At 38.0% G+C, this 27991-nt stretch overlaps 2 protein-coding genes and 1 long non-coding RNA gene across 4 annotated transcripts; 2 read left to right on the top strand and 1 right to left on the bottom strand.

Annotated features, from left to right (window-relative positions):
- The first annotated feature begins 1982 nt into the window (after positions 1-1982).
- On the top strand, positions 1983-7590 carry rnaset2 (ribonuclease T2). 2 transcript variants are annotated; one of them, XM_010741944.3, is made up of 10 exons: positions 1983-2122; positions 3016-3093; positions 3272-3326; positions 4216-4265; positions 4418-4475; positions 4801-4865; positions 5623-5736; positions 5948-5993; positions 6114-6185; positions 6294-7590. In XM_010741944.3, the coding sequence occupies exons 1-10, from the start codon at positions 2025-2027 to the stop codon at positions 6486-6488; spliced, it is 831 nt and encodes a 276-aa protein (XP_010740246.2). In that variant the 5' UTR covers positions 1983-2024; the 3' UTR covers positions 6489-7590. The 2 variants fall into 2 exon arrangements, with proteins under 2 accessions (XP_010740246.2, XP_027137421.1); XM_027281620.1 differs by lacking the exon at positions 1983-2122 and having other exon boundaries at positions 2767-3093.
- Positions 7591-8940: 1350 nt separating this feature from the next.
- Positions 8941-26457, top strand: rps6ka2 (ribosomal protein S6 kinase, polypeptide 2). Its single transcript, XM_019254331.2, has 22 exons — positions 8941-9521; positions 12272-12388; positions 13925-14006; positions 14699-14779; positions 15202-15281; positions 15849-15955; positions 16051-16088; positions 16187-16329; positions 16948-17018; positions 17606-17694; positions 18198-18262; positions 20987-21089; positions 21254-21399; positions 21708-21830; positions 22129-22218; positions 22339-22497; positions 22694-22855; positions 23013-23089; positions 23470-23587; positions 23705-23761; positions 24046-24126; positions 24436-26457. The coding sequence occupies exons 1-22, from the start codon at positions 9417-9419 to the stop codon at positions 24583-24585; spliced, it is 2244 nt and encodes a 747-aa protein (XP_019109876.2). The 5' UTR covers positions 8941-9416; the 3' UTR covers positions 24586-26457.
- Positions 9627-19831, bottom strand: LOC113746344 (uncharacterized). Its single transcript, XR_003462779.1, has 3 exons — positions 19537-19831; positions 11147-11254; positions 9627-10418 (listed from the first exon to the last, which is right to left on the bottom strand). It is a non-coding gene; the product is annotated as an uncharacterized LOC113746344 (long non-coding RNA).
- Positions 26458-27991: the final 1534 nt, after the last annotated feature.

Raw genomic sequence — 27991 nt, 5'->3', positions numbered from 1 at the left:
ACACATAGAATGAAAATCCTCTGTGGAGGTCACGAGTAGCTGATACAACCCTGCATTGAAAACTAAACATGATTTTAAAAAAATATTATGCTTGTTACATGGACAGAGATGTATTGTACTTATTATAATCTTTGTTTTCTTTTTTCAGTGTGTGTGTGTGTGTGTGTGTGTGTTAAAAAACATAACTGACATCTGTGTGTGGTAGAAATGAGCCCTCTGTCGGACATGTGGTAGTACACCATGTAACCAAAGCCCAGTGATAACTTTAGTACATTATGTTGCTGGCTGACAGCGAGAGATTGCTAAGCCAGGGCTCCAGGGTAATGAGTGTGTGTATGGTGTTAAGTTTTCAGCTTCAGGAGTTGACAGAGGAAGAAATAGCATTGTCAATTGAAAAATACATGTACAGTTTTATTGTATGATCAAACTTCTAACAGGGCAATACCTTTTGACATTGCACTCCCTGGAGACACAGCAAGATGAATTATTCACTCATTTTGTTCTCCTGACATGTTTAATTTCATACACTGGCTTATAATGAAATATTATTTAAAGGAAACCCCTGGGCATTTCATACATTTAATAAGTCAGGCCTGTCTGATTAACTTTAAATTATGAATTTTCTTTTTTCTAAGTGAAATGTGTTACTGAATATTTGTCTTTAATTGACAAAACAGGAGGTATGCAATACCTTCAGTGGACTATTTTTCTGTTCAGTCTCTTTGAATACATTAAAATCTGCAAAAACAAAAGTGTATAAACTGTAAACCAAACCGAAATTTTGACAGAGGATTATTTCAGTGTCCCTTTCTATTAACTACAGAGCGTGTTCATTCTGGGTTTGTAAACAACTGTTTAGGTCACATGAATGATGTATAGCTTAAAGGCATAGAGGTTGGCAGCTTGCCAAAACCTGCAGCAGCAAGATATTCATGCAGAGTAACAATGGAGATATACAGTAAATCCCCCAGTATGCTGTGAACAGTCCATCTGTTCATGTCCCTTTATTCAGAACAAATATATTTGAAAACATCCAGCAAATACATTTAAAACTAGGATTATGATTATTTATGTTACGTTTGGCGAAGACATGGGCAAACACACAGTTTCTGTTGACATTTCAAATTTCACAAATGCTGTTGCTTAAGCACTAAAGCTGTTCACATACTGCAGGGATGTCCAAAGTACGGCCCGGGGGCCAATCACAGCCCGCGGTCAGATTTCAAACGGCCCAAAGCTTCATTTTTATAATACATTATTTATGGCCTGCTAGGATGGTCAGATACTGTATGGCTGGAAGAAGATTTGGCTTTTTTTTTTTGGTTGACACAACGAAGCATTTGAACCTCTAAGGACATAACTGCTGGTGTTATATATCTGTAGATGTTTCACTAAATATTACTTTCTTCTTGTTAAAGACAAGAGCAAGAGTGATACGTTTTAAACATAAATCCTAACAGACTTTGCATCACTCATAATAAGTTTAAAATGAACATGAGGTTAAGATTTGTATCATCGTGCAACGAACGTGTTCCATACAATTTATTCTTTGTTATCTGACTTCAGATGTGAAAGAAAGGAACTGCTTCTTTTTAGATGTGTTCATGCCTCATTGGCTTAGATTTGGTGACATTGTCATAAAAATAAAAAAAAAAAGATACTTGTGGCAATGAAAACATTTCATTTTTTAAATGTTTTCACACTGGCCCTCTTTAAAAGAAGTTTGGACCCCCGTGACATAATGTTTACATATTCTCTAACATGAAACAATATGTGACAAGAACTCTGCAAGAACTGCAAGCCGTCTTGAAAGGTGCGATCGTTACATTGTTGCATCAGCGAACCCGGTTTCAAAACCTCACACACACGCACCGGGTTCCGGACACGCCGGACAATAAAGCAAGCCACCCATCCTATACCACGTGATGACGCACGACGTCTAGGGCGCTGATGATTGGCTGAGCGGACAGACAGGTAGTGAACGTCGTGAAGGATGTAAACAACAGACTGTCCCGCACTGCTGCATGCAGAGTAACACACACACACACACACACACACACGACACACTGCGAAGCGTTTGGGTAACCACCACAGATCTTTGTTGCAACATATCCGGTACAAGGTGAGAGCAACTCTGTTGTTCTCTGTGGTTTTCGTAGCTGGTTGTTGTTTTAATGTCTGTTTTTAAGATTTTAGCTCGTTTAGATTTTACGTTTACGTTTCCACGAGTTAGTTTAGATACGCACTGTAGCTTTACATGAAGTAACCGTGCAGAAAAATGTTAATTTCTTGCGCATGATCGTTAACTTAACAAAGTTTCCTGACGCCATCTGTTACAGCTACAGACAGACTCGATTGTGCGATTTACTGACCAGGACAGATCAGACATTTTCTTTAAACTGTTTCATACAGATTGTATTTTTATCCCGAGTATGCTCTGAAACATCTTTTTCCTGCTGTTTTCTGTCAGCTGAACTGCAGCGTTTAGATAGCTGGGAAGTTACGAAGTGCTTGAATGTCTTTGTTTTCTGCAGCAGGTCACATTTTCCCACAAACTGTGCACATTCAAGAAACATCTATCCTGTTGTCACTGTTGTCAGTTTCAGGATTGGATTATTTGTGTCTCCTCCATGCTTAATAGGGTGTAGGGTACATTTTTGCTTGACTGGCAAGTTTTAAGTGATACCTTCAAATACATTGTATGTTACTGTCTGTGTGTTTGAGGGAGAGGCTGCTGGGGTTATGTATTTTTGTTGATTGCCTAATAACGTTGTCACATGAGGTTTTTGTTACCAATCATTTCCCCCTGCTAAAGCCACTACCTGTTTTTCTTTCTCTGTCAGTCACTTATGCCTGTGCTCAGTGAATCTTAACATCTTACATCTAATTTTTGTAACGCACAGCCTCATAAAAGTGCTTTTAGGTGTTGCTGTCGGGGGGTTTTGGGGGTGCTGGATATTTAATAGCTCTGGATAAAAGCATCTGTTCATTTATGAATCAATTCTTTTATTTCAGGTCAGACATGAGGCTCTGCTTTCCTCTCCTGCTCTGCCTGGCAGCAGCCCTGTCCTCTGCCTTTGTGATTTCATCTCCGTAAGTATTGCAAAATAAAAAAATAATAATAAGCTGTATGTAATTGGTAGATGATTTAAAGAACCGTTCCACTGTTTATTAAATTACCATATGGCTCTGAATAGACAGATGGACAATATGTCATTGTATTAAATGAACTGGACTCTACGAAGAACTTGTTGTGTTGTGTTTATTTCAGACACATGTGGACCAAACTGATCCTGACCCACCACTGGCCAAGCACCTTCTGTAGTGTGAGTTTCTTTCTGCTTTGTTTATTTTCTTTCTTCAATATTTTCACTATGGCAAGTCAAATATCTGCTGTCAAAAGGAACAATCAACACATTTTACTCCAGTCATGCATTACTCACTTTAGTCACTAAATCAGTACTATAACATCTGACTTAACAATGTTGCCCCTGAATGTTACCTATACTGAGTCAACATTTAATCCATATATATCATGTGACATGTATGAGTCATGAGACTGGCTGTGTGTCAGTAATCTGGTTTGATGAGTCAGCATTCTGTTTAACATGTGAGGATGAAGTTTTAACCTTTCCATAAGTCGCCACACAAAACATACCCACATCTTGTGCTTTTTGACCACGCTTTTCTTGCTGTTCATGCTTTCCTGTGAAGCTCTGGCGTGGCATGTGATTGTGTATCATGTGTTTGTTTGCGCCTAGGAAATAAAAATGTAGACCATACTGCGAATTCCCCTTTTTACTTAACCGTTTGAGAAATGACGAGTTAATGGGAAGTGAAGTCTATATGCTAGACAAACTACGATTGTTCATTTCATCAATCTCTTAAGTCTTCTTTAGTACAAACATTGTCCTTAAGTACTTCTACCTTGATTATACTTTTACCAGAGTTGTTGGGTTCTTTTGTTGTACAAATTAAGGAATTTAAGCAACAATAAAGCATTATCAGTTATGAAAATCAATACTATGAATCATAATTATTTGCAGCTACTACAGAATTGTCTTTGTCATTTTAACCTTTTTCTAATCTTGCACATTACACTAGCAGCTGAATTTTGGTGAATATTAATGACTAATAACAGAATAAAATTTTAGGTTTATTAAGTTTAGGAGTCCAGATCGAATAACACTCTATTTTTTTAAAAATACATTTCAGATGGAGCACTGTCATCCCAACATTAGCTACTGGACACTACATGGACTCTGGTATGTGTTTGTGTTTTTATGTTTTTGCATGTGTGGATGGTTAAAAGAGTGTTTTCTTCAGTGTGGCAATTGTTTATATGGTTTGTTCGTCTCTCTGGCTGAGTGACAGAAAAAGTGAGATATCTAATATTGTAAAGCGTTCTGTTTTGCAGGCCAGATAAAGGGATTGATTGCAATTCGTCGTGGCATTTCAACTCTTCTGAAATAGAGGTGCAGTACCATTCAGAGTGTGTCTTTATAACTTGGTGTAAAATTCATTTAATTTCTTTCTCTTTCTGCAACATACTAAATGTGTAGCGTTTTTAATTATTGGAGAAAGAGCACAAACAGACACTGGTTTATGCCAATAATAACTGTCCGGACATAGAAGAGACAGGTGTTCTTCAGAAAAGCTAGATTTGAAAACTCTTTTTCTCTGAAGCGCACCAAATTGAGATGGTTTGGCATTATAGTAACACTGAAGGTAAATTCATGATTTTCTCTAGTTGGTACACTCAAACATTAAACAAATCTGTTTTTGGGTGTGTATTTGCAGGACCTGCTCCCTGACATGATGAAGAGTTGGCCTGACTTGCTTCACCCTCAGTCTCCTGGATTCTGGTATTGCTTCAATTAATCCCTCCCCCCTTTTCTGTTGCTCAAACTATCACACTTTTTTGTGTTGACTGTGTGTTTGTCAATGGAACCCTGATAGAGTATTATTGTATAATAAGTGATTATTGCAGTGGACATTAATTGCCCTTTGTATGCTGTTATATATAAATATCAGACCAACAATATGGTATATTTTAATAGTAGGTGATCAGAATGGAATACACAGTCACAAACTTCAACCTCTGAATGTCTAAAGACCTATACTAATACTTTTTTGTTCTGTGATAGCAACATTCAGTCATTTTCTGCCTTGCTTATACTGTAAAATGTCATACACTATATATTTCCTATGTAATCACTTACATAAAGCAGGGAATACACCATGAAATGTAATGCATGACTTTCATACTGTTGTTGACAAGCACGCTGTGCTATTTATTATGTAACCAGCTTTAACTACAGGATCAGATTCAGGCTTCCCCAAAATTCTAGCCATAAAAAATAAGTATAGGGATTAATTGTGGCTGATCTGACAAGGCTTAGTCACTGGGCAAGTGATCTGGACCCTAAACACCCACACACCACAAGAGATTGTGTGTCAGTTACCCATGTTGAGCTCCCTATTTAATTGACCAGTGCAGAAGCTCCATGATCATGAAATCTGTCATCACTGACCAAACTGAGTGTTCCCGTTGTGAATTCGCACATAATGATGAGTAAAATATATTGCTACTTGTTTGCTTGTCTGTTTCTATTTCAACAGGAAGTATGAATGGCACAAACATGGAACATGTGCAGCTAAAGCACCTGCTCTGGATAGTCAACATAAATACTTCAGCAAGGCACTGGAACTATACCATAAAGTGGATTTGAACAGGTACAGCCCATGTCGCACAATCACACCCTCGCACACACACACACACAAATCTCTTTTCTCAGAAACAGTGTCTCATTTTGTAGTTCCTGGTATTGTCCTGCGCATGTTTGCTGTTCACAGTTAGTTTACGGAAATAGAAATTATATTAACTGTTATTTAAAGTCTCTGAATAAAATGCATCAAATATAAATTTGTGTTTCTGTTATTGTAGCATCCTGAAGAAGTTTGACATCATCCCTTCTGAAAAATACTACTCAGTAAGTCTGTCTATATGTTCATGGCAAATTAAAATCTCAAATACAAGTGTTATGTAAATAATAATCTGACATTATAACTCCTCTCACTTTTGTTTTTCTCTCTGCTCTTAATGTGTTCAGTTCGCACAAATTGAAGGAGTCATAGAGAACTTCTATAGCGTCAAACCTAAGATCCAATGTCTCCACCCAGAGGTATAAAAGATTTCATTCAAATCATGAAATCATAATTTGCTGTTTGGGTTTTGCATGGTAACACTTTGTGTCAGCTGAAAGTTAAGATTGCGTTTTTGTGTTTGACAGAATGCTGAGGTCCAGATCTTGGGACAGATCGAGATCTGTTTCGACCAGGACTTCACCCTCCTGGACTGTGAGAGACATTTTACCATGGAAACCATATCTAAGGGAGATTGGGACAAACTTGTACCTGTTGACAGAGCATCTGGTTTCAGTGTGTGTGACCATGATGTGCCAGTTTACTACCCACCACTTAAATAAGAGGATAGAGGTTCACAAGATGAAATGCAACACTCACTACAAACCCTTTTTCACACACACAAAGACGTACAAACAAATGTATTCTTTGTTTGCTAGTCTGCTGTACTGTAATTTAGCATGCACGCACACACACACTGATTAGCTATAATTTTTTGATTTTTTCAGGCTTCACAATGAACATCATAGCTTTAATAAATATAGCCTAATCAGTGCAACATTTCTTTGCCTGGGATCACCTTTAAGTGCATTGTTCTTTCTATGTCCTACATACACACACACACACACACACACACACACACACACTTTCCACTACTACTTAGTGCTTTAATGGAATTATGTCCCTTCCTGACTCTTACTAGTGGCTGAATCTGATCCCAGCTCAACAGGGGCATTGTGGTGAGTTCAGGTCAGGCAGGCAGACAGACAGTTCGCTGTTCTTGTAACTTGTTGGCACATGAGATGAGCCTTTTGTCGTATTTGCAGGTGACTTTTACTTCATTGTTCTTGACTGTGTCCATGTCACATGCTAGTGCGTGTCCTGTTGTACCACACCTGTGTGCTTATGTGCCATCTCTTTTTTGCAGAGGTTATTGGATTTTTTTTAGTCATTACATAAATACTTCATCAGATTTATGGTAATTAAATGAATGCAATAACCTACATAAAAAAAGCTGGCGTTCTTTATTGTTAAATCACTATTATTAGCTGCTATCTAATGTTTGCCAAGTATACCAGCCATTTTTATTTCTATCTCAGGATAGCTGAAAAAACTACTGCACTGATTTTGATGAAACCCATTAAAGTTTGGAGCCGAACTAAATCACATGGGATGATACACAAATTATTTGTCTTTAACATTGCAATACATAAAATGCTTATTTTTCCAAGGACGTAGCAGATGTTTTGCTAGACACTATTTAATCCTCCACTGATTTGTAGGCATTGATGCTGTTTAGTATTTTTGTACATAGGTGAATAAATTACGTGTAAGCGGAAAATTATCGTCACAAGAGACAAATGCTGAGGTGTGAAATGACTGAGATCAACATTTGTACTGTCATTTTTTAATGTCAATAAAACATTTGCCATGTTGCCAACCTGCCCTCTAGTCATCAGTAAGTTATTATGTAACATGCAATATTGATTAAAGTGTATCTTTTTGCATTTTTAATTTATCTAATCGAAAGTGACTTCAGCCTATAAATAGAACTCGCTGAATAAATATAGAATGACCATCTGCTTGGAAACGGCTTTGTCAGGATGGTTTCAAGGGGCATCTTCTGTCTATATGCATGGAATATAATAATATAATATAATAATAATACAATACTATTGTGATAGTACTATATTTCAGCCCGTCTGTTTTTCTATCTGTTCAGATCTACTCCGGGTGTATGAACATTAATGTTGTGATCTCCGTACAGAAGCATAATCCTACTGCAACAAAGACAACAGTCCATAATCCTGAATCATCCTCCCACAACACAACATCATAGTTTGACATCTGATAACATATTCAATAGTGCTAAAATGCCCTCAAACTATGTGCCAGCTATATTCTAAATGTGGTCCAAATCCTGCCAAATGCATGAAAACAGTACTATGAGCTCTGCTTTTAGTGACGTTCCAAGTATGGGGATAACAGTTTAAGCTTTAGAGGTGAATTACCCTGGCTGAAGAACCTTATTTTAGAGAAAAAAAATTAAGCCCAGGTCAGCTACGAACACTTGATCAGGTAGAGCAGAAGTCCTGATTTATCCCCTGCTTCCATCTAATAACCCCCCCGTGTCTCCCACTTCCCTTGGTCTCTCTCTCTCTCTCTCTCTCTCTCTCTCTCTCTCTCTCTCTCTCTCTCTCTCTCTCTGTCCTTATGTAACACTGCAGCTCTGCAAAGCTGCTGATGTGACAGATCCAAATACCTACACACACACACACACACACACCAGTGATCAGCCAGATCACACTGTACTCTGTGTGATTGCTGTCCCTGCTTCTGTCATCATCATTTATTGTAACAATGATTAAACTGAACTGAATTCTGATGCATTGTCGCTAAATCTGAGTCACAGTATTTTCCACAGGTCTATGTTGTTACCACTTAACCGCTTATTTTCTACTTTAGTTTGTCATTCTTTATTTTTTCTTTCCTTTTTTTTTTTATTGTCTGTATCTGTTTATGTATTTGGGATGTCATCATGCAGGAGCACGGACAGAGGAAAAAGGAAGACAGTTAGAGGTAGCTGGGTTACACCATGTGACCTCGCCAGCTGTTGCTGTATGCTGGTGGGAAAGAGAGAGAGAGGGAGGTGAGGGGCAGAAACAGAGGAGAAAAGGGAGGGAGGGGTCGGGAGCTCGCCGGCACACAATGTGACTGGTGACAATCCCTTGTTCTGCAGAGAGAGAGAGAGAGGGAGAGAGAGAGACAAGGAGGCAGCAGGGGATGAACACACACACACACACACACACACATGCTTGGGCAGAGAGATGTGAAGAGGGAGCTCACACACACACACACCTCCTGATTCAGCTGAACAGATTTATTCGTCACCTCACTGCAGCCTCACGCAGCGAGCCTGCTGCAAAACAAGCAAGACAATCCCGAAACCCCAGCAGCACCTGCCCTGTCCGTCAGCCTGCCTGTCTGTCTGCACAGATTAACTCTGACTGCGTGCTCACTGGCATCCACTGCAGCCTGGGAGACAGAGAAGGGAAACGTCAGGCTGAAATCCACCGGAGAGACGAGCAGCGAATGTGAATTATGGGAAAACTAAAATGTAACAACTGCATTGAGGACGGGCCAATGGATGAACTGCGGGACAAATAGATAACCAATAAAAGGAAAAGCTCTGTTTCTGTGTCTCTACCTTAGGACCTCCTGTAGGGAGATGTTCATCATTATGGGATAGATGCACAGATCTGCCCATTGCCATGGATACCAGCACGCGAAAATTCACAGTGCGGAGATGGTTTTCCATCTATCTGAAGAACAAGGCAGCGAGGAACAAAAACACTGCAGGCTTCTGTCAACTCGAGGTTAGTCAATCTGTTTTAGACACCCACCCACCGAGGACCAATACAAACTTACTAAAGATCCGTACATGTGTGTGTGTGAATCTGTGTGTGCCAAAAGGGGGGTTGCATCACAGTTGCACCATCAAGTGTTTGTATGAATATTAAGGCTCCAAGAAAACAAAAAACAAAAACAACAGCCGTTTCATATCAGCAGTAGACGAGAATGTGTGTGTGTGAAGAGTCTGTGTGCACATGGGAATGGGTGTGGGAGGAATGTGTGTTATTTGGTTTGTTGTTGTGTTCAGGAGTCGCTGCAGAATCGTTACAGCTGTTGCTTTGCCCGTCTGTCAAGAATCCAGAAAACACAGAGACACTGTGTTTTGACTAACAGAGAGAGAGAGCGAGAGAGACAGGCTATATGGAAATACAATCCGACAGGAAAACAAGCAGGCAGGTTGATGGATAAATGGATACAGACAGATTGATTCAGTGGATGTCCGCAGCAGTGGAGGTCTATTTATAGCCCAAACAAACCAGTGTGGAGGAGAGAGAGGGAGTATGCTGTTTGCGGCACATCTACCTGTATGTTTGAGATATAAATAGAAAATAGACTCCCCCTCCCCTCCTCTGGTTTTTGTTGTCATGACTGCTGATGTATCAACCTGACAGGATATCTACCTGTTTGTGTGATTCTTTCTGGCTGACATAAATGGCCTGTTACCTGTTTAGCTGACAGCCCATACTGTATCTCTAACATGATGCTCTGATGCTCCACGTGGGTTGCTATTCTTTTCATTTCCCTCCTTCTTGATTTGGAAGGTCAGAGTTCAGGGTTAGTGCTAGATCAGCATCCCAGAAGCTTATTCCAAGACCTTGAACCTTTTTCCTTTCTAATTTCTGGACACCACTCCTTCTGCCCTTTATCGGAGGAATAAGACAGCAATAAATCACATAAGGCAAACTGCACCACTCTCTATGAGCTGAAACTTTCCAGTATGTTACACTTCAAGCTACAGCCCAATCATTGACGTTAGAGCAGGTGACTGCTGCCGAAAAAACTGTAAACACATAACTCTGCTTTCAAAATAGTTATGCAAAACATAAATGAAATCAGAATGCAATGATTTACATATATTCAACTGAATACCGTATAAAAATACAATATATTCAATGTTCAAACTGATAAACCTTTTTGTTTTTTTGTTAATGTACACTGATGCATTGATGCATTAACAAAGCATCCCAACTTTTTTTGGAATCAGGGTTGAAGTTTGACTAGTTTTAGTGTGCAAAGACCTTATCTACTATTCACCTTTACACTCAAAGTGCAATCCCTGTTCAGTGCTTAGACTCCAGCCATCTCGTATTAACCCTCTGGGGTACGAGCGATTGCCTGCAATTACAAAAGCAACTGATAGGGCCATTGATTGGACCCCAGATGATTAACACAGTGCTCTCAGATGCTGTTTGAACAGCATATGCCTTATGCATGAACTCATTTACATCATGTAATCACTATAATTTGAGACAAGTCCACATACTAGGAAAGGAGCCTTCAACTATTTTGCAAATTTGCACAGACACTGACGTGTCTTGTCAAAGCAAGTGTAAAACATTGCGATGGAAAATCCTTTGACATCACTGACTTGTCTTCTGTGGGGTGTGGATCTGCACTGCTGCTATGCTGTCAGGTTTGTTTCACTGAGGATGGATGTGTGGCTCTGTCTGGTTCTACCCCTCCTTTAGGATCTAGACTGCAAAGAGAAAATCTCTATTTCAGTAATTATCTCCATTGCTGAATACCAAAGAACTTGCCAAGAGGGTGAGATCATTTCCCTTGTTTCCAAAATGAATCTATTCATAATGTGTGAAATATACAGAAGCAAGTGTCTTTTTTTTCATACAAGTGGATTAATTGGAGATTTTGTTCTTGCTGAAATAAAAAAAAAAATCTTGGATCCTGAATTTGAGAGTTAATAACCTGCTTATCTGCTGCTATGATTGTGATTGGGGTAAAATGTAACAGACAACAAAAGTGCTGTGTTTCACAGACTCATTAACACTGCAGAGATAGCAAATCAAATCATTTCCTGGCTTAGCAGAAACAGATCTAAGTGACAGTTTGAGTATTTTTAGATTAAAATGGTCGTTTGAGTCCATATGAAGATTAGATCTCATGCCATTATAGAAACATTATATATTGTGTTGATGTGACTGTGGCAGGCAACGTTTTCCATTTCTACAAACCAAAAGAGACCAGAAAGGAAATTTGGAGAAATAATCTTGTAAAATATCACATTCACACATTACATGATGTAAATAAATCTTTGGCTTAACTACAAACTATCAAATACAAGAACAGATTTGCAAACTCTTGTTGGCATTTTATACTTGATGTTTGAGCTTCTAAATGACACTGACAGCTTTACAAAATTACATATCGTCAAACTGACTGATCTCAGTGCCTCAGGTTAATACCTGATGATTTGTTTCACTGAGCAGACTCAATAGGTAGAAATGGGCAGTTTACATAAGGCGTCACTGCTAGTGACCTTGACCTATGCCTTCCCACCAATAACATAATGGCTCATGGATAAACACCAGTCTTTATGTGCGTATTACTTATTGAATAATATTATAAAGATGTGGAAGTTACATGAACAGTATTTCATAACTGCTGAGCCCTATCACCACTGAGATTCATTTCTGTGTATGTCTTTGTAAATATGTGAATAGCACACTAATCGTGACGTCTGTATCTCTTTCCTCAGGATGACAGTATCCTTAAGGAGATTGACATCAGCCACCATGTTAAGGAGGGTTGTGAGAAAGCAGACCCCTCTCAGTTCCAGCTGCTTAAAGTGCTGGGACAGGGCTCCTATGGAAAGGTACAGGATACACGTTGTAACCATAAATGCTGAGACCTGAATATCTCAAACCATGACTCATGTAAAGGGGAAATCTGATATGAAGCAGGTTTTCAGGCAACAGGGATGGTGATACTGGACCCAGTGCTAATGTACTAAGTTATTACTAAGGTTAGGTCTCTTCAGCTGTACTACATGTTTATGTAAACTTCAATTATCTGTCAAATGTGACCACAGCACTTCCACTAGAATATCCGGGCAGTACACTTCAACCGATTCAAAAACCATGGGAATAAATATGCTGCTGTAATAGTCTCCACTCCCTTGGGAAGACTTTCCAGGAGAGTGTGATACCAAACCGCAGGGATTTACTCATGCACTAATGTAAGGGAAGTCAAGTTTAAGTCTCAAATATATCATTGTATGCTGTAGCATTAAGATTTTAATTTACAGGAACCAAAGGACCCAACCTAAAAACAGCCCCAGACTAAATGTACACAAATGTACGTGGAGTCAGCTTAATGTGTATGTGTATTGTAAGACTGCAGTTTAGCAGTATGCTAACTCGGCCTCACAGAAAGGGAAATGAAGTCTGTTAGAAGACTGTAGTCTGGTCAGCATGCTTGCATAGATAGCTATGGACAGGCTTAATTTATCATTTAGCAACCACATGTCTTATGTCAAGTCATAGCTGGTGCCTCCATCACAGTGAAACAGCATTTATGTGAATTTTTTTAATAAACAGAGATCAAAACTGGCACTTCCCTCATCTTGGTAGCCTACAAGTTGCAGGTGAGGGTGGGTGTAAATTAGCATTTGAGGCAAAAAGCTGGACAGCAGGTTGGTGTAGTCTCTGTAATATCATTAGCAATGGCTCACTCTGAAAATAGCCCACCCCATGTAAAAGTTCTGCATTCAAACTTTACTCTAAGTACTATACTTAGTCTTACTATTAGCTATACTAATTCTGCAGAAATGTACTGTATGTCTTTGGATTAATTGGATTAATGGATTAAATGGATTAATGTTACTGCTGCATTAATGTGTATGTTGCTGTAGATGTGTACGGTTGTACTCATTTTAACTACTTTATATACGGTGTTGCAGTTTAATCTACAACAATGTATAGTATTGTATAAAATCATCATAGCTCTTATGATAACCATGTATATTTAAATATTTTAATGAGCTCAGGACAGCAACTTTTTGATAATGCATCTCCAGCTAATCCATTTTTTTTTTATTTAAGAAGGATCATTTCTCTCAGTACTTCAGTTTTTAGAAAAAAATCACCAAATTAGGAGATTCATTATTTTCACAGAGTAGGAATGTTGTGAAAAATTGTAATCTATAAAGTAACTAGTTACTTAAACTTAAACCTAAACAAATGTAGTGTAGTAAAAAGTACAATATTTGTCTCTGAGAAGTAGTAGTAGAAGTAAATGTACTTAGTTACACCACTGATTAGCAACACCCGAATGACGTGCATTAACATATTCCCTGCTGTTTTCATTTTTACCAAATGGATGATGATGATGATGATGATGATGATTCCAGGTGTTTTTGGTGAGGAAGATCAGAGGAGTGGACAGAGGACAGCTGTATGCCATGAAGGTCCTGAAGAAAGCCACGCTGAAAGGTAAAAATGTGGTTTACCTATTTATGTGTCGGCCACAGTCAAAAACGCTGCAATTAAAACTATGAGTGCCAATTTGTTAAGTGTAATATCGGTCACGCACAGGAATGATAACAGTTAGAGGTCTCAGAGTGCCCTACATTTGGGAATTGTTTGGTAAATTATATAATACAAAAGTATGATCTAGATCTCCTCTATATGGAAAGTATCAGAACGTCTGTAATGATTTGTTGCTATATGAATGAAATTTAATTGAATCGAGAAATTGGGGTAAAAGAGGTTATTTGTACTTTTGATGCAGATAAACTGTCTTGAGTTGAATGGAATTTTTGTAAATGAGGTTGAGATATCATGCGCCGATTCAGTGTATTTGGACAAGCCTCTGTCCTCTCGTACTGTGCCCATAGAATTTAAATAGTTATGGTCTCATCCTGTCAAGGAGATGGATGCTGCAGTAACACAATAACACAATAACAGTTTTTGTGTTATAAACCAGCAGCACTATGGTGTGGGTCTAATTCAATTTACATTTTTCAATTACATTCGTAAGTAAATGGAGTTACATCTGACAGAAAACCTACTGATATCTAACTTTAGGTATTAGAGGCTTGCTGTGATTTATCTGCACGTAGATAGACATAAGTGAATATTGTGTTATTAAACAAATTTTTCCTGTCCCACTATATTCTTCTCAGTTCGGGATCGTGTGCGATCTAAAATGGAAAGAGACATTCTGGCTGAAGTGAACCATCCATTTATAGTTAAACTGCACTATGGTAAGTCTGACTGTCTGATTTGAATATCTGCCTCTCTGAAATTACTGCCTATTCCCATATATAACAAAACCACATCCTCTTTTTGACAAAAAGAACACACGCAATGAGGTTTAGATGACTTTCCAATGTCCACTTTGCTTTACTTTTGCTGCTGAGAATCTCCACTGGAACATCTGGGGCTGTTACTTTGCCTCATTGTAAAACACTGTGAGCTATTACACATAGATTATGTTGGACAAAGTAATCTTTTAAATGCATACATGTTATTTCTGATACCTGATTTTGTCCCACACCTGTACCCTGCTGAGGTTGGGTATGCACAATATGCACCTTTTCTACTTTAAATACTTCCTCAAATGCCTCGATATGTGTTGTGTAACTTGTGTGTGTGTGTGTGTGTGTGTGTGTGTGTGTGTGTGTAGCCTTTCAGACAGAAGGAAAGCTTTATCTGATCCTAGACTTCCTCAGAGGAGGAGACCTTTTCACTCGTCTGTCAAAGGAGGTAGGTTTGCTGCTGATAGGCCCACTAGCTCTTTCTCCATCTCGCCACAAAAAGAATCACAGCCCCTCACATTTCAAGGTTTGTTATGGGCTGCAGAATCACCAGGAGTGAATATATCCCCGCATCATTGTCCTTGAGAACGCTGTGTTGATGTGACCCTCACCTCTGTTAGTTAGTTGTATAGGCTAATGTATCATCAGTAAACAAGGAACAAACTAGTGTGTTGGTGGTGAGATGGGTTTTATTTTGTTATTCCTTTAAGACAAAAAAAGTCCAAACCAATTAGTGTTTTTGCTACAGTGGGAAGCTATTTTTGTCTGTTCTACTGCACCCAATGGACTGAAGAAAGAACAAACAAGTAATGGCCAAGTAATTAAGCAGATTTCTTTACTGTTTTAAGAGGCATGCAAAAAGTACATATTTGAGTCACCAAGAGACGCATAATCACGGCTATTTAATATTTTATGTTTACATATATATTTTCCTAATAATGTTTGTTAAGGTAATGTCTTTTTTTGTCCTTGATTGTGATTACTCAGTACTGCCACATGTCTTTATTTGTTCTAGGTCATGTTTACAGAAGAGGATGTGAAATTTTACCTTGCAGAGTTGGCCCTGGCCTTGGACCATCTACACAGTTTGGGCATCATCTACAGGGACCTCAAACCTGAAAAGTACTTTCTCATGAAGGCTCCCTTTTTTTGTGTGGGTCTATTATTTATTACGTAAATTGTTTTAAACACAGATTTCAATGTTTTTTTCTCAACAGTATTCTTCTGGATGAAGAAGGACACATTAAGATAACTGGTCAGTGCATTCAACAATTTTCTGTCTTTTAATTTTCTGTCTTTCTATTCATCTTTTACTTAATGTCTGCTGACCTTGTTCTCCCTTCTCTGTTTCAGACTTTGGATTAAGTAAGGAGGCCATCGACCATGATAAAAGAGCATATTCCTTCTGTGGAACAATAGAGTACATGGCTCCAGAAGTCGTAAACAGAAGAGGGCATACACAAAGTGCTGACTGGTGGTCATTTGGGGTGCTTATGGTAAGAATTGTTTAATTGTTTTAATTTCATTTAATTGTTTTGTCTATTACTTTAACAGCCTGTTTTCACTTTTTATGCGTACTTGTGATCTTCACTCTGAGCACATAATTGCTTCTTTTTACTGACTTGCAAGTTTTGTCTGATCATGCTATTAAAAGCAGCAGGCATGACTATGTCTTGTGAGCCAAACACTCAGCTCTTGGATAATGTGCCAATGTTCTTAATTTGGCTTTTTTTTCTGGCAGTAAAGCTGCTTAATTATCGTATCTGGCAGATTAGGTTTCCATCACTTTCAGTAATCGTGCATCTGTTGGATCCAGCTTGTTTTGTTAGGCTGGTAGCTTATTTTACTAATACTTCAAAAGAGGTTAATATTCACTGACAGCTTGCAGCTACAGTACAACAGGGCACCAGGGAAAAGTGTCACCCCTATCTGCCTCCAGTTAGTATTAGGGATATACAAATATTAAAACAAAGAAACAACTCACTGCACATTTCAATATACGTCGTCTGGACTATACAGATTCAACAAAGGTTTTAGGAAAGAATGAATAAACATTCATTATGTATTAAAGTTAAGAATGATTCACCTCTACATGACCTTGTATTGTTTTCCAGTTTGAGATGTTGACAGGATCGTTACCATTCCAAGGAAAAGATCGTAAGGAAACAATGGCACTTATTCTAAAGTAAGCGTAATTCAAAGTTAATATTGTTTTCTTGTGTTAGTGATGCGTCATTAGTGTCTTCTTAGTTTCTATGTAAGAGTGAGGTGTAGTTTCATATGAAGTATATACAGTACAGGAAGTTATTGTATATTTGTCATAAGCTAAGTTTCTGATCTGCTTTCCCCGTGACACTGCATCTGTTTGGTCATAGTACTAACCTGTAATAATTCATCTTTGCTGTTGTGGTTTATTTTAGATAAGATTGACACTACTGACAGACTGCTGCAGTACAGTTGTGCTTTCTTTTGTGCATGTGTAAACTGTAATGGCGCCAATTTCTACAAATTCCCCCTGCTGCTGTAAACATAATGAATTCTAAATGAACTCCCCATGTCAAATAACAGTGAAGACGATAAGAGACCGTGTATTTTACCCATGCCAAATCAAAGGTTATTTCTTTTTTTGTATCTTCTCTACAGTGGGGTTTCATTGTCTCTAGATGTTATAACATCAGAGGTGTTTTGATTTATTAAACAGGTTTTCACACCTCCTGTAGATTTTAGAACTCTCTCTGTCGTCTTAACCTGTTCCTTGTCTTGTTTGTTTAGGGCTAAGCTGGGAATGCCACAGTTCCTCAGTCCTGAAGTGCAAAGTTTATTAAGAGCACTCTTCAAGAGGAACCCTGCTAATCGATTAGGTACTTTCTACATAAACCATGGAAACAGATATGCAAATATGTTTTCAGAATACAGTACAACTGCAACTACATTTTTGTGCTGCTATGGATTACCAATTACAAAGGGCAGTTCTTACCTGTAGGGATGCAAAAGGTATGGGACAATAAGGCTGCAGATGATAGCAGCAACCTAAATTAAATCAATTCTTTTTCACACTCTGCTGTCGAATCAGTTAATAATAGACACTCCATACATACAGACCTAGGGAGACAATGCTATTAAACCTCATCCTGATGATAGCTTCCACAGCCTTCCTATAGTATGCCAGATGTCCAACCAGACAAACCATCATAAGGGTTCACTGGAAAATTGGCAGTACACATAAAACACTTAATAAAAACTAACTGCATAACTAACTAACTGTGTGACTATAGTTAGTTTTTAATTTGTAGGTGTTTTTCCATGCTGTCTGTTTTTTCCTAATCGATGTGAATAATGTCTCTGTATCTGTGTGACTGATTAGGTGCAGGACCAGATGGAGTGGAAGAAATAAAGAGACATCGATTCTTTGCATCAATAGACTGGAATGTGAGTACAACTACAACACGCACTATCTATATATATATATATAGTATATATATATACTATAATCTATATATATTAATAAGATATATATATATATATATATATATATATTCATTATATATCCTAGACTATCTATTTAAATTTTAGGCTGTCTAATCTTGTTTCAGGGAGGGAAAATAATTATAAAGGTACACTTAACGTATTTACTTACCGCATATTTGGGAGTGTAAGTATTTGTCATCCACAGTAGAGATTCTGTCCTACTACTAACAGCTACTCCTGGTTGCTCATACATACATTCATTTTATGTTTAAAGTTGTGTTAGCAAGAAATCTTTTTCCCTTTTTATTAACTCAAAGAACTTTTCTTTTAAAAAATATATTTTTTCCTCATTATATGACAAATGTACTGGTTTTCCTGAAGTTGCACTACTAAAATTAGGGGCACGGGTAAATAAAAAAATAAGAACAGCCCATCTGAATAACGTTGTGGTGATTATAGTTATATCCTGTCATCGAAACCCTGCAGCTGTTCATCCACTTCCTCTAGAGTCGCCCACATTTATGACTCATTGAACATGCTTAGTATGAGATTTTGTTGAGTGGCAAAATCCCTAACTTCCCTTTCTGCCTGTCTTTCCCAGCTGTAATTAATCCTCTTATCTATAATAGCCTTTCTCACTGAAAGTTTGCTCATGCGCAAATTGACGTTGACAACAAACACAGACATTACCTGTGCCATCATGATCTAACCTTGGCATGCACTCCCTCTTCAAACTCTTGCATAAAGCTTCTGTTTAAGTCGACTGTCAAACAACACTGAATCGTGCTCTGAAACTAGTTTTGTTTCTGGCAAACTTGAAAGCTTTTCTTGCACCTCCTGGGTTACAAGTGAGTAACCCTAAGTAAGCCTTCTATTGCATACCCTAACAAGAGTGGCACTCAACAAGCTTACACTGGTGAGAATCAAAGCACTTATGTTACTTTGGTAAATGCTTTCAAGAGGTGCATAGCAGACAGTTTTAGTGGTCAGATTTGATGTTTCATAGCATTAAAGGAGTGAGGGAGACTCATTTGCAGCTTTACCAAGCTTAGATGTACACTCCAGCAAGAAAGAGGTCTTGTTCCCTTGTTTTATTGAGTGAACAAAACAAAACTGCTGTTGTTTGTGAGCAGAGATGCTCTAATTTCTAACAAAATCCACTATTATCTGCTTTGCATGTCCACTAATCTCTGACCTAACCACTGTTACTCCTCGGTACATTACTACCTACTCACCCCTGCCAAACGCCACATATTCCCATTTACAGATGGTGTTGCTGGCTTGATGCGACTAGCTATCAATAAGAGGCTTAACTTCTCCTCCACACTATGCTAATTAAATCACTGTGCTGTATCAGGCCAAACGGTTCCTCTGTTGTCCATCAGAATTGTGTTTGACTTTTTCTCTGTGAGCCTCCAATCTTTTATTAATCTCTTGGATCCTTAAGGAGTTTCTGTCATAACAAACAAAATCTGCCTCCTCATCCTCTTAGTGGGTGTGGGTGTGTACAAATTAAATAGCAAATAACAGTATATTAGTGTATATTACTAGTAACAATCTTACCATAAAAAACAGCATTTTTTTTATCTATTTTTTTTTATGTGAAACCCTGACCCACACTCTTCACAGCAGGAAATGCTGACATCTGCAGGCCATGTTCAGTAATACACTTAAAATGAAGTATGAGTATAAACTGTGTACTGTGACATAATGGGTTTTCACCTGGCATCACCCTACATTGCTAAAAACATTCAAGATCAGTGTGTGTCATTGCTGACTTGGCACATGTTTACATTCAACGTTACTTCTTTTTAGGATTAGGGTTGCAAAGGGGCGGTAAATTTCTGGAAACTTTCCATGGAATGTTAATCTGGGGAATAAACTCTATGGGAATTATGGAAATTTATGGGAAATAACTGAAAATTGGGGGTAATTTAAACGAACTGTGTCATATCCAAACATAAATGTAAACATTTTGTTTTGTCATAAGCAAACCATGCAAAATATTACAATTTAAAAAAAAATTAACAATATTATGTAGTCTACAAACTCAAATGTGTGGCTTCAATAGTCTTGTGCTCTGGGCTCAAAAGTGTGGTCCTGGTCCAGGGTTGGAGAAATCATCTGTGCGTGTGATGGAGGAATGCACAGTGCATCAATAGCCCTGCAGTAAGCAGTGTGCTATGTGCTATGTCGTAAGAGATCAAAAGTGTTGTTTTAGTCAAGATTATGCTAAAATATATTTTCCCCAACTATATTTAAGTTTCCTGTTAAGGGGAATTTCCCGGTTTATTCCTGTTTATTCCCATAAATTCCTGTTATTTCCCATAAATGTTATACCCATAAATTCCCATGGAAAGTTTCCAACTTTCAAAATTCCTGGAAATGTGCAACCCTATTTAGGATTAGTTTGGTGTGAGACATGTGGGTGGGACATGAACATTTCATTTAATGGCTGTGGAGCCGGGTCCATATTTCATTGTTCATACTGGATCCAGTGACAATTACAAACAGTAATTTAGTGCAAAGAAAGTAAAGTTCTGTTGACACACAAAACACGTTCTACTAGACAATTATAGGCATTGATTATTTCATTGTGTTGTAAATTTCTATCAGGTCATGACTCATTTTGTGGTCAACCTGTTGACAGCTGCTGATATTGTTGATTCTTATTGTTTTCTGTAGAAGTTGTACAGGAAGGAAATGAGGCCTCCATTCAAACCCACAGTTGGAAGACCTGAAGACACTTTCCATTTTGACCCTGAGTTCACCTCCAGAACACCCACTGGTAACTAAAACACACACACACACTATGATATTATATATATTAACACTACACATGTGCATTGATAAAATAAGATGAGTCCATTAGCTGATTGGATGTATCCAGTTGTTTGTTAGTAATATTGTAATATTATTGTAATATTAGTGTTATTTTTTGTGTCTTTACAGATTCTCCTGGCATCCCTCCCAGCGCAAACACACACCAGTTGTTTCGTGGTTTCAGCTTTGTTGCAACTAATCAAAATCAGGAGCCTAGTGTTGCTACGGTAGCACCTTCTCGTCAGGAGGTGAACAACATCAACCCCATAGCACAGGTATATACAATATGTCCGTGTCTAAAACAGCTCAGCCCTACACTTGCACACCGATTGGATAACAAATAAATCAGTGAATCAGTCAGTTTTATGAGGTACTTGACAGATTAACAGTCTGAATAATTAAGAGATTGGCTATTTCTCAACATTACCACCATAAATCACAGTAATTTTTATTACTGCAGCAGCTGACTGCTGGACAAAGCAATTATTCTCTCACCTAATATATGACTCTGTCTCATTTGACTATGACAGATATATGAAATATATTAGAAGATTGTGTGTCTGATTAGTTGTGTTTCCTGCAGCATCTCCGTGGTGATGTGGCCTTCAGCGATGTCTATGAGCTTAAGGAGGAAGTTGGACAAACAGCGACTTCTGTCAGCAGAAGATGTCTGCACAGAGTGACTGCTGTGGAGTATTCAGTAAAGGTAGTGGACGTTAAACCTTTATTAGAATATTTAGATATGCAACAAAGTTCTTGTATTAATGTTAAAATATATACAAAGTATTTTTGGACATGTATAGAAAAGAATTTACTGCTTTTATCACAGCATTTTATAGCACTCACAGTCTGACACCACCAACACCAACAAATCCAACCAACAAAATGTTGTATTTCCATATGTACAGGGTGTGTTGCATTGTGGTTAAAGGCCGTACCCATTTAGAAGTTGCATTTGTGTGTCTTTTACAACATATCCTGTTGTTGTTTTGTTTTTGTGTCAGATTATTGAGAGAGTGAGGAAAGATCCATCAGAAGAGATTGAGATTCTGTTGCGATACGGACCACATCCAAATATTATTACCCTGAAGGATGTAAGTGTAACACACAAAAAAGAAGCAAAAAAGACAAGCAGAATTTCTTTAGCATCATCATAAGAGTTTTTAATAAGCCATGTGTATGGGTCATTATCCTGTGTGTGTGTTTACCGTTAGGTGTTTGATGACGGCCAGTGTGTGTTCCTGGTTCAAGACTTACTGAGAGGTGAAGAGCTGCTGGACAGAGCTCTGACGGTGCCAAATTTTACAGAGAGAGACGCGTCAGACATCATCTGCACACTGACCAAGACTGTGGAATATTTACACTCGCAGGGGGTAAGACAGGGCGACAGAGCCCGCTTTACACTGACTTACAAAATACTGTTTGGTTTTCAAGATTTGAGCAACCTTTTTTTGTGTCTGGATAACTTTTTCACAGCGGTGGATCTGGTCGCAGTAAAGGATTTTCTATTCTGCAAAACTAATGTTCACTTGCTGCATTTTTCTTTGTTTGTGTGTTTGTGTGTTTTAGGTTGTGCATCGAGACCTGAAGCCTAGTAACATTCGCTATTCTGATGATAGTGGACTCCCAGAATGCATTAGAATATGTGATTTTGGTTTTGCCAAACAGCTCAGGGCAGAGAATGGCTTACTGATGACCCCCTGTTACACAGCGACGTTCATGGCTCCTGAGGTACAGTATATCAGTAATCATAATAGAAAGTCTCTAATATCTTACCTCCACAAATTATGAAACAGCTATCAAAAAAGTAATTAATCACAGAAAATAATCCCCTCCGTGCGCTCAGTTGAAATCACTACTGGGTGTGTGTCTTTGTATGTGTGTGTAGGTTCTGAGGAAGCAGGGTTATGATGCAGCCTGTGACATCTGGAGCCTGGGGATCCTGCTCTACACCATGATAGCTGGGTCAGTTTCAACACTGACAGACTGCTGCATTACAGTTCAGCTTCCTGGTGTAAATGTGTAAACTGCAATGATGCCATTCTCTACAAACTCCCCTTCCTGCTGTAAACATGATGTATTCTAAATTAACTCCCCCGGTGACAATAGACGAAGACAATAAGAGACCATGTATTTTACCCATGTCAAATGAAAGGTTATTGCTTTTCATCTTCCCTACAGCAGGTTTTTATTGTTTTTAGATTCAATAATGTCAGAGGATTTAATTTACCAAGTGGGTTTTCACACCAGTTCGAACTAGTCTCCATGCTCTGATTCATTCTCTGTTATTGTAATTCGCCCAACCTTTGAATTGTTCTCTGTAAAGTTTTATTTTTATTGGCCAGTTTCAGCCCGTTTGCCAGCAGCTCTGAGGACTCAGCAGAGGAAATTCTGGCCCAAATCGGCAGCGGGAAATTCATTGTCATAGGAGGGAACTGGGACCTGGTATCTGAAGCTGCCAAGGTAAAATTGAATATTTTTTTTCTTTGGATAGATAGATACACATAAAATGGTTGTGTTCCTGACATCATGTTATGTCTCACCTAATATTGCCTGTACTTGTCTACATATCTTTAACAGGACATTGTGATCAAGATGCTCCATGTGGACCCTCACCAGCGGCTGACTGCCCCACAGGTAATATTCATACATAATAGGCTACAGGTCCTCTTTGATATTCTTTTTTTAAATTTTTTTTAGTAGTAGTATTATTAACCATTTATGCTCTGTTAACTGGAAACATTTTGAAATATATTATATATTACACATTTTTATTCATTCATACAGACAATAAACAGTAACGGTAACCATTTGACACACTGGACATCACACCGTTTGTACTCATGTTAACCTTTGAATTTCAGTATACAGTTTTCAATAAATACATTAGAAAATATTTATTTTTCTGTGATGCCTCTCAGGTTCTCCGTCACCCCTGGATTGTAGACAGAGACCAGCTCTCTGACAGAGTTCTCACCAGACAGGATGCACACGTTGTCAAGGTCAGACCCGTGTATAAATATCATGAGATTATCACACCAAATTTTTGTATTCTTTCATTCAGCATTTTCTGTGTATAGCCATGTTACATCCTAAACGCAAGAGAACAAAAAATTATGGAAAAAGTGGCCTATAAAATCATTTGTGGCCTTGTGTCTACTGGCCTGAATGACAAAGCTAGATTGTATTTAGGTTCTGGAAAGTGTCTCTGTCTGTCCACTAGGTGGCACTGTCTGCCACTTATTCAGTAGTTGGACATGTTAGGCAGGTATTACTGTCATTGGTATTAATAGTCTCTTTTTTACCACCAGGGGGCACTGTCTGCCACCTACTCTGCTCTGAGGCGCTGTGCTCCTGCTCCGGTCCTGGAGCCTGTTCAGTCCTCCAGCCTGGCTCAGCGGAGAGGGATGAAGAAACTGGGGAGTCCCAAAGTTAATGCAGACCCTAAAGAAAAGGAGTAGCCTTAACAATCTGAATAAAACTATAAAAATATATTAAAAAATATATATTATTTAAGAAGATGTGTTTTTTAAAAGCACACACCCCGTTATAAAGTGCTTGTAAGAATGTGACAGATCAGGAAAATAAAATCGTATCCCAAAGAGGCCTAATTAACTCCAACAAGAAAACAATCCACCAACACTGGCATCAGGATTAGCTTCAGTTCACTCAATTCAAAGTGTACATTTTTCTTACATACACAATTGATTGAAAAAACATTTATATTAATTTAATTATATGGCAACATTTCTCATGGTTCAGTCATGACTTTAAAATTGGAATTGGACTGATCTGAGTGGACATTTACTTCGTTTTGATCAAACAAGTCTGAATAAAGTTAGAGCTTATTGTGATATAAATAGGCAAATTGTTACCTGCCTGCTGGAGCTACTATATAGATATAGTTGCTCCAACAGCTGAAAGTGGAACGAATTCGTCTGGTGACCAAAATCATAAAACAAACAAACAAAAAAAAACAATATTCAGTGCCACAAATGAAATGCCAAATAGCCTAGTTTTCATATTCAGCACATACCGTATATGTATGTGAAAATGATGTCATGGACAGCTGTAATAATACCGTCTTCCACAGTCATTACTCTAACATATATTTATTAAATATATGTTACATCATAACATCTATTTGAATGGGACAATATCATTCAGATTGTACTATTTTTCCTTAAGTCAATCTTCTGAATTCTTATGCATGTTAAAAATGTAAATATTCTACCAAAGGGAATTCTTACTTACATTAGCAATGCCATTGAAGTCTTATTGTATCATAATATGCTTAATAATTTGCTGTCTTCCATAAATGCAGCCTTTAACTCTTATTAAATTTATTGTTAAACGTGTCTCTATTGCACTTCCCACATCAGTTGGGACCGTGAGCTATGAAGGTGTTTGTGTTAAATGTAGTTTGTTGTGTTTTATCATAGCATAATTCAAAATGTTATTTGGCTTAAGAGTCGTCATAGAGGCAGGAAAACCTAAAGAGCATCAGAGCATTGCTCAATGGTAAATGTCACTCTGCAGCCTGTTGTACTTTGTGTTATTAACTCTGCATTCAGTGTAATAGTTCATCTTTCTGTGTGTGCTTGAGTGTGTCAAGTCGCTGCCAGTAGGCTTCTGTTTGCTGTTGGTGTCTAAAAGCCAAAATGTTTAAGAACCACTGTGTCACAGAGGATTGTACATACTGTCTATTGCTGCTGCCCTGACTGTGTCTAATGAGAAGCTGTACAATCACAAATATGAGGTAAGACTGAACAGGGTGTTTTGCAGATATGAGTAGCGCACTTTGTGTTGTACAATTACAGTGTTGTTACCAATAGGAATGTAGATTATGATGCTCCACAATCAACGCACGTACTTACCGGTCAGAGGCAAAACCAAACATGTTGTGATGTGTAATTAATAAGCACTGTAGCAGCGATTCAGTAATTCAGTACATATTAAGTTCAGAGGTGGTAAGAGGTGGAGCTGGGACTGATGCAGCTATGAATATGCAGATAAAGATGTAGATATTGTGTTGTACAACCATAAGTTGGAGTTATATCTGTAAATATTGTTAACTAATTTAGATTGTACATACTGTCATGCAAAGCCACCAGTAAAGAGGTTAGATTGTATATATATATAGTGTTGTACAACTATCATCAAGCAGAAAGACTGTATATATTGTGTTTGCAGATATATTGAGATTGTACATATTATATTGTGTTGTGCATCCATTGCTCAGAGTGTACATACTGTCTATACCTGGCCAATCACTGAAATTGTTGGCTAGAACGCCAAAGTTTTACAAATAAAGGAAAAGAACGGAAACAGCACTGAAATGAGTCAAGTTTTTTTTTGTAAAACATGTTTATGTACTGTCAAGTGGATGTATTAACAGCATTTACCTTAAGTTCTTACTGAGGGATTAACAAAGTGTATCACACAAAATAAACTCACATTTAAATTACAAGTTACAACAGGCCTTTTTCACAGCAGACTTGACTTAGTAGAAAAAGCACAGGTGTTACTAACTACACTAATAACACATGTTCTATCCAAATGTCCCAGTAAGTCAGGACAGTGTGACAGTGAACCAGCATTAAGAATACAAGGACCCTGAAACTGAAGCAGTTAAAATGAATCTAGCCATCATTCATTTTATTATTCATACCTGCTTTTCCTACTGTGACATGTCAGTATGTCTTCTGTGGAAAAGGTGCATTAGTACAGAGCAATATCCGACACTTCCTTAAAATAGTCAGATTCTGGCCCTGAAAAGATAAAGACTGTTACATATTTTTTACATCACTTTGAAGCTTATAAAATGTAATGAGAATAGTAAAAAAAAAAAGACATTATGTATAAGAAGTTAAAGGTTGTGGGTACAAATCAAGACCAGCACAGATTAGTAGACAAAGACATATAACATCCTTTTATGTATAACAAACTAATAACATAAATACTGCAATATGAAACAAACTGCTTGATATTTAAATAAAAATGAAAGGCTTCAAAGATTTCACCAGCTCACATACGGAAAAATGTGTGAAAGGTGTCACCTAGAGTTCACGGTGCTCATTTCAGTGTGTGCAGTAGTCAGGTCAATGTAATTTTATATTCACACCTAAAAAACTACTGCCTACAAAAATGAATAACTTATTTCCTTTGCACGCAAGAACTCCTTATTACATACTGATGACATACTGATGAATGTTAGCAGTCCAGGAAGAAAAGGTGTTTGCCTTCAACACTGAAATACTTTAAATACTATTGAAACACTGACTGCCTCTGACTTACCACAATGACAAACAATGATTAACAATGAGTTTCTTTAGATATTGATTTTTTCCCCCCTAAAATCTTCCAAATGAAATTCAGTCCAAATGTATATGCCAAGCACAATACAACATGATGTCTAAAAGATTTAAGTGATGGATTTGCTTTGATTAGTCTGAATGTTATTGTTCTCTCTATCCATCATGATGTGACAGCAAGCACTTCTCAAAGCCACTAGATGGCAACCAATCATAATCGATGCTGCTACTTTCTCTCTTTCCATTTCTTACCAGAAGTTCTTCCTTTCGAGCCATAATCCCTAAAAAAAGAAGAAGAGAACGCTTTAATTTATATCAACCACCAGGCTCACACTCTGTTCCATAAAAGCTTTTAGCAGGCGCTGAGCTGATGTGTCAGGTGGGTGTGGCAGGCTCATCAGCCCTGACATTTAAGTGCAGTAGTGCTTAGAGCAAAAGGGATTGGAGGATATGAGTAGATACACATGACAAGCCCCCCTGCGAAGATGATTGCAGTGGAGTGACAAGAGGAGACCAAACAACAGATAGAGGAAAGAGAAGGTGTCGGGAGGGG

This window comes from Larimichthys crocea, chromosome VIII (assembly GCF_000972845.2).
Source record: "Larimichthys crocea isolate SSNF chromosome VIII, L_crocea_2.0, whole genome shotgun sequence".
NCBI classification, from domain to species: domain Eukaryota; kingdom Metazoa; phylum Chordata; class Actinopteri; family Sciaenidae; genus Larimichthys; species Larimichthys crocea.
This window is presented reverse-complemented; position numbering and strand designations above follow the sequence as displayed.

What these genes read in the sequence shown, in the direction of transcription:
- rnaset2 (XM_010741944.3), top strand. Translation starts at nt 2,025, where the DNA reads ATGCAGAGTAACACACACACACACACACACACACACGACACACTGCGA. An exon ending in GGCCAAGCACCTTCTGTAGT is followed by an intron (nt 3,327 to 4,215) that starts GTGAGTTTCTTT and finishes AATACATTTCAG; the next exon opens with ATGGAGCACTGTCATCCCAA. An exon ending in CTTCTGAAAAATACTACTCA is followed by an intron (nt 5,994 to 6,113) that starts GTAAGTCTGTCT and finishes TAATGTGTTCAG; the next exon opens with TTCGCACAAATTGAAGGAGT.
- rps6ka2 (XM_019254331.2), top strand. Translation starts at nt 9,417, where the DNA reads ATGGATACCAGCACGCGAAAATTCACAGTGCGGAGATGGTTTTCCATC. An exon ending in CAGGCTTCTGTCAACTCGAG is followed by an intron (nt 9,522 to 12,271) that starts GTTAGTCAATCT and finishes CTCTTTCCTCAG; the next exon opens with GATGACAGTATCCTTAAGGA. An exon ending in CTCTACACCATGATAGCTGG is followed by an intron (nt 23,090 to 23,469) that starts GTCAGTTTCAAC and finishes TTTATTGGCCAG; the next exon opens with TTTCAGCCCGTTTGCCAGCA.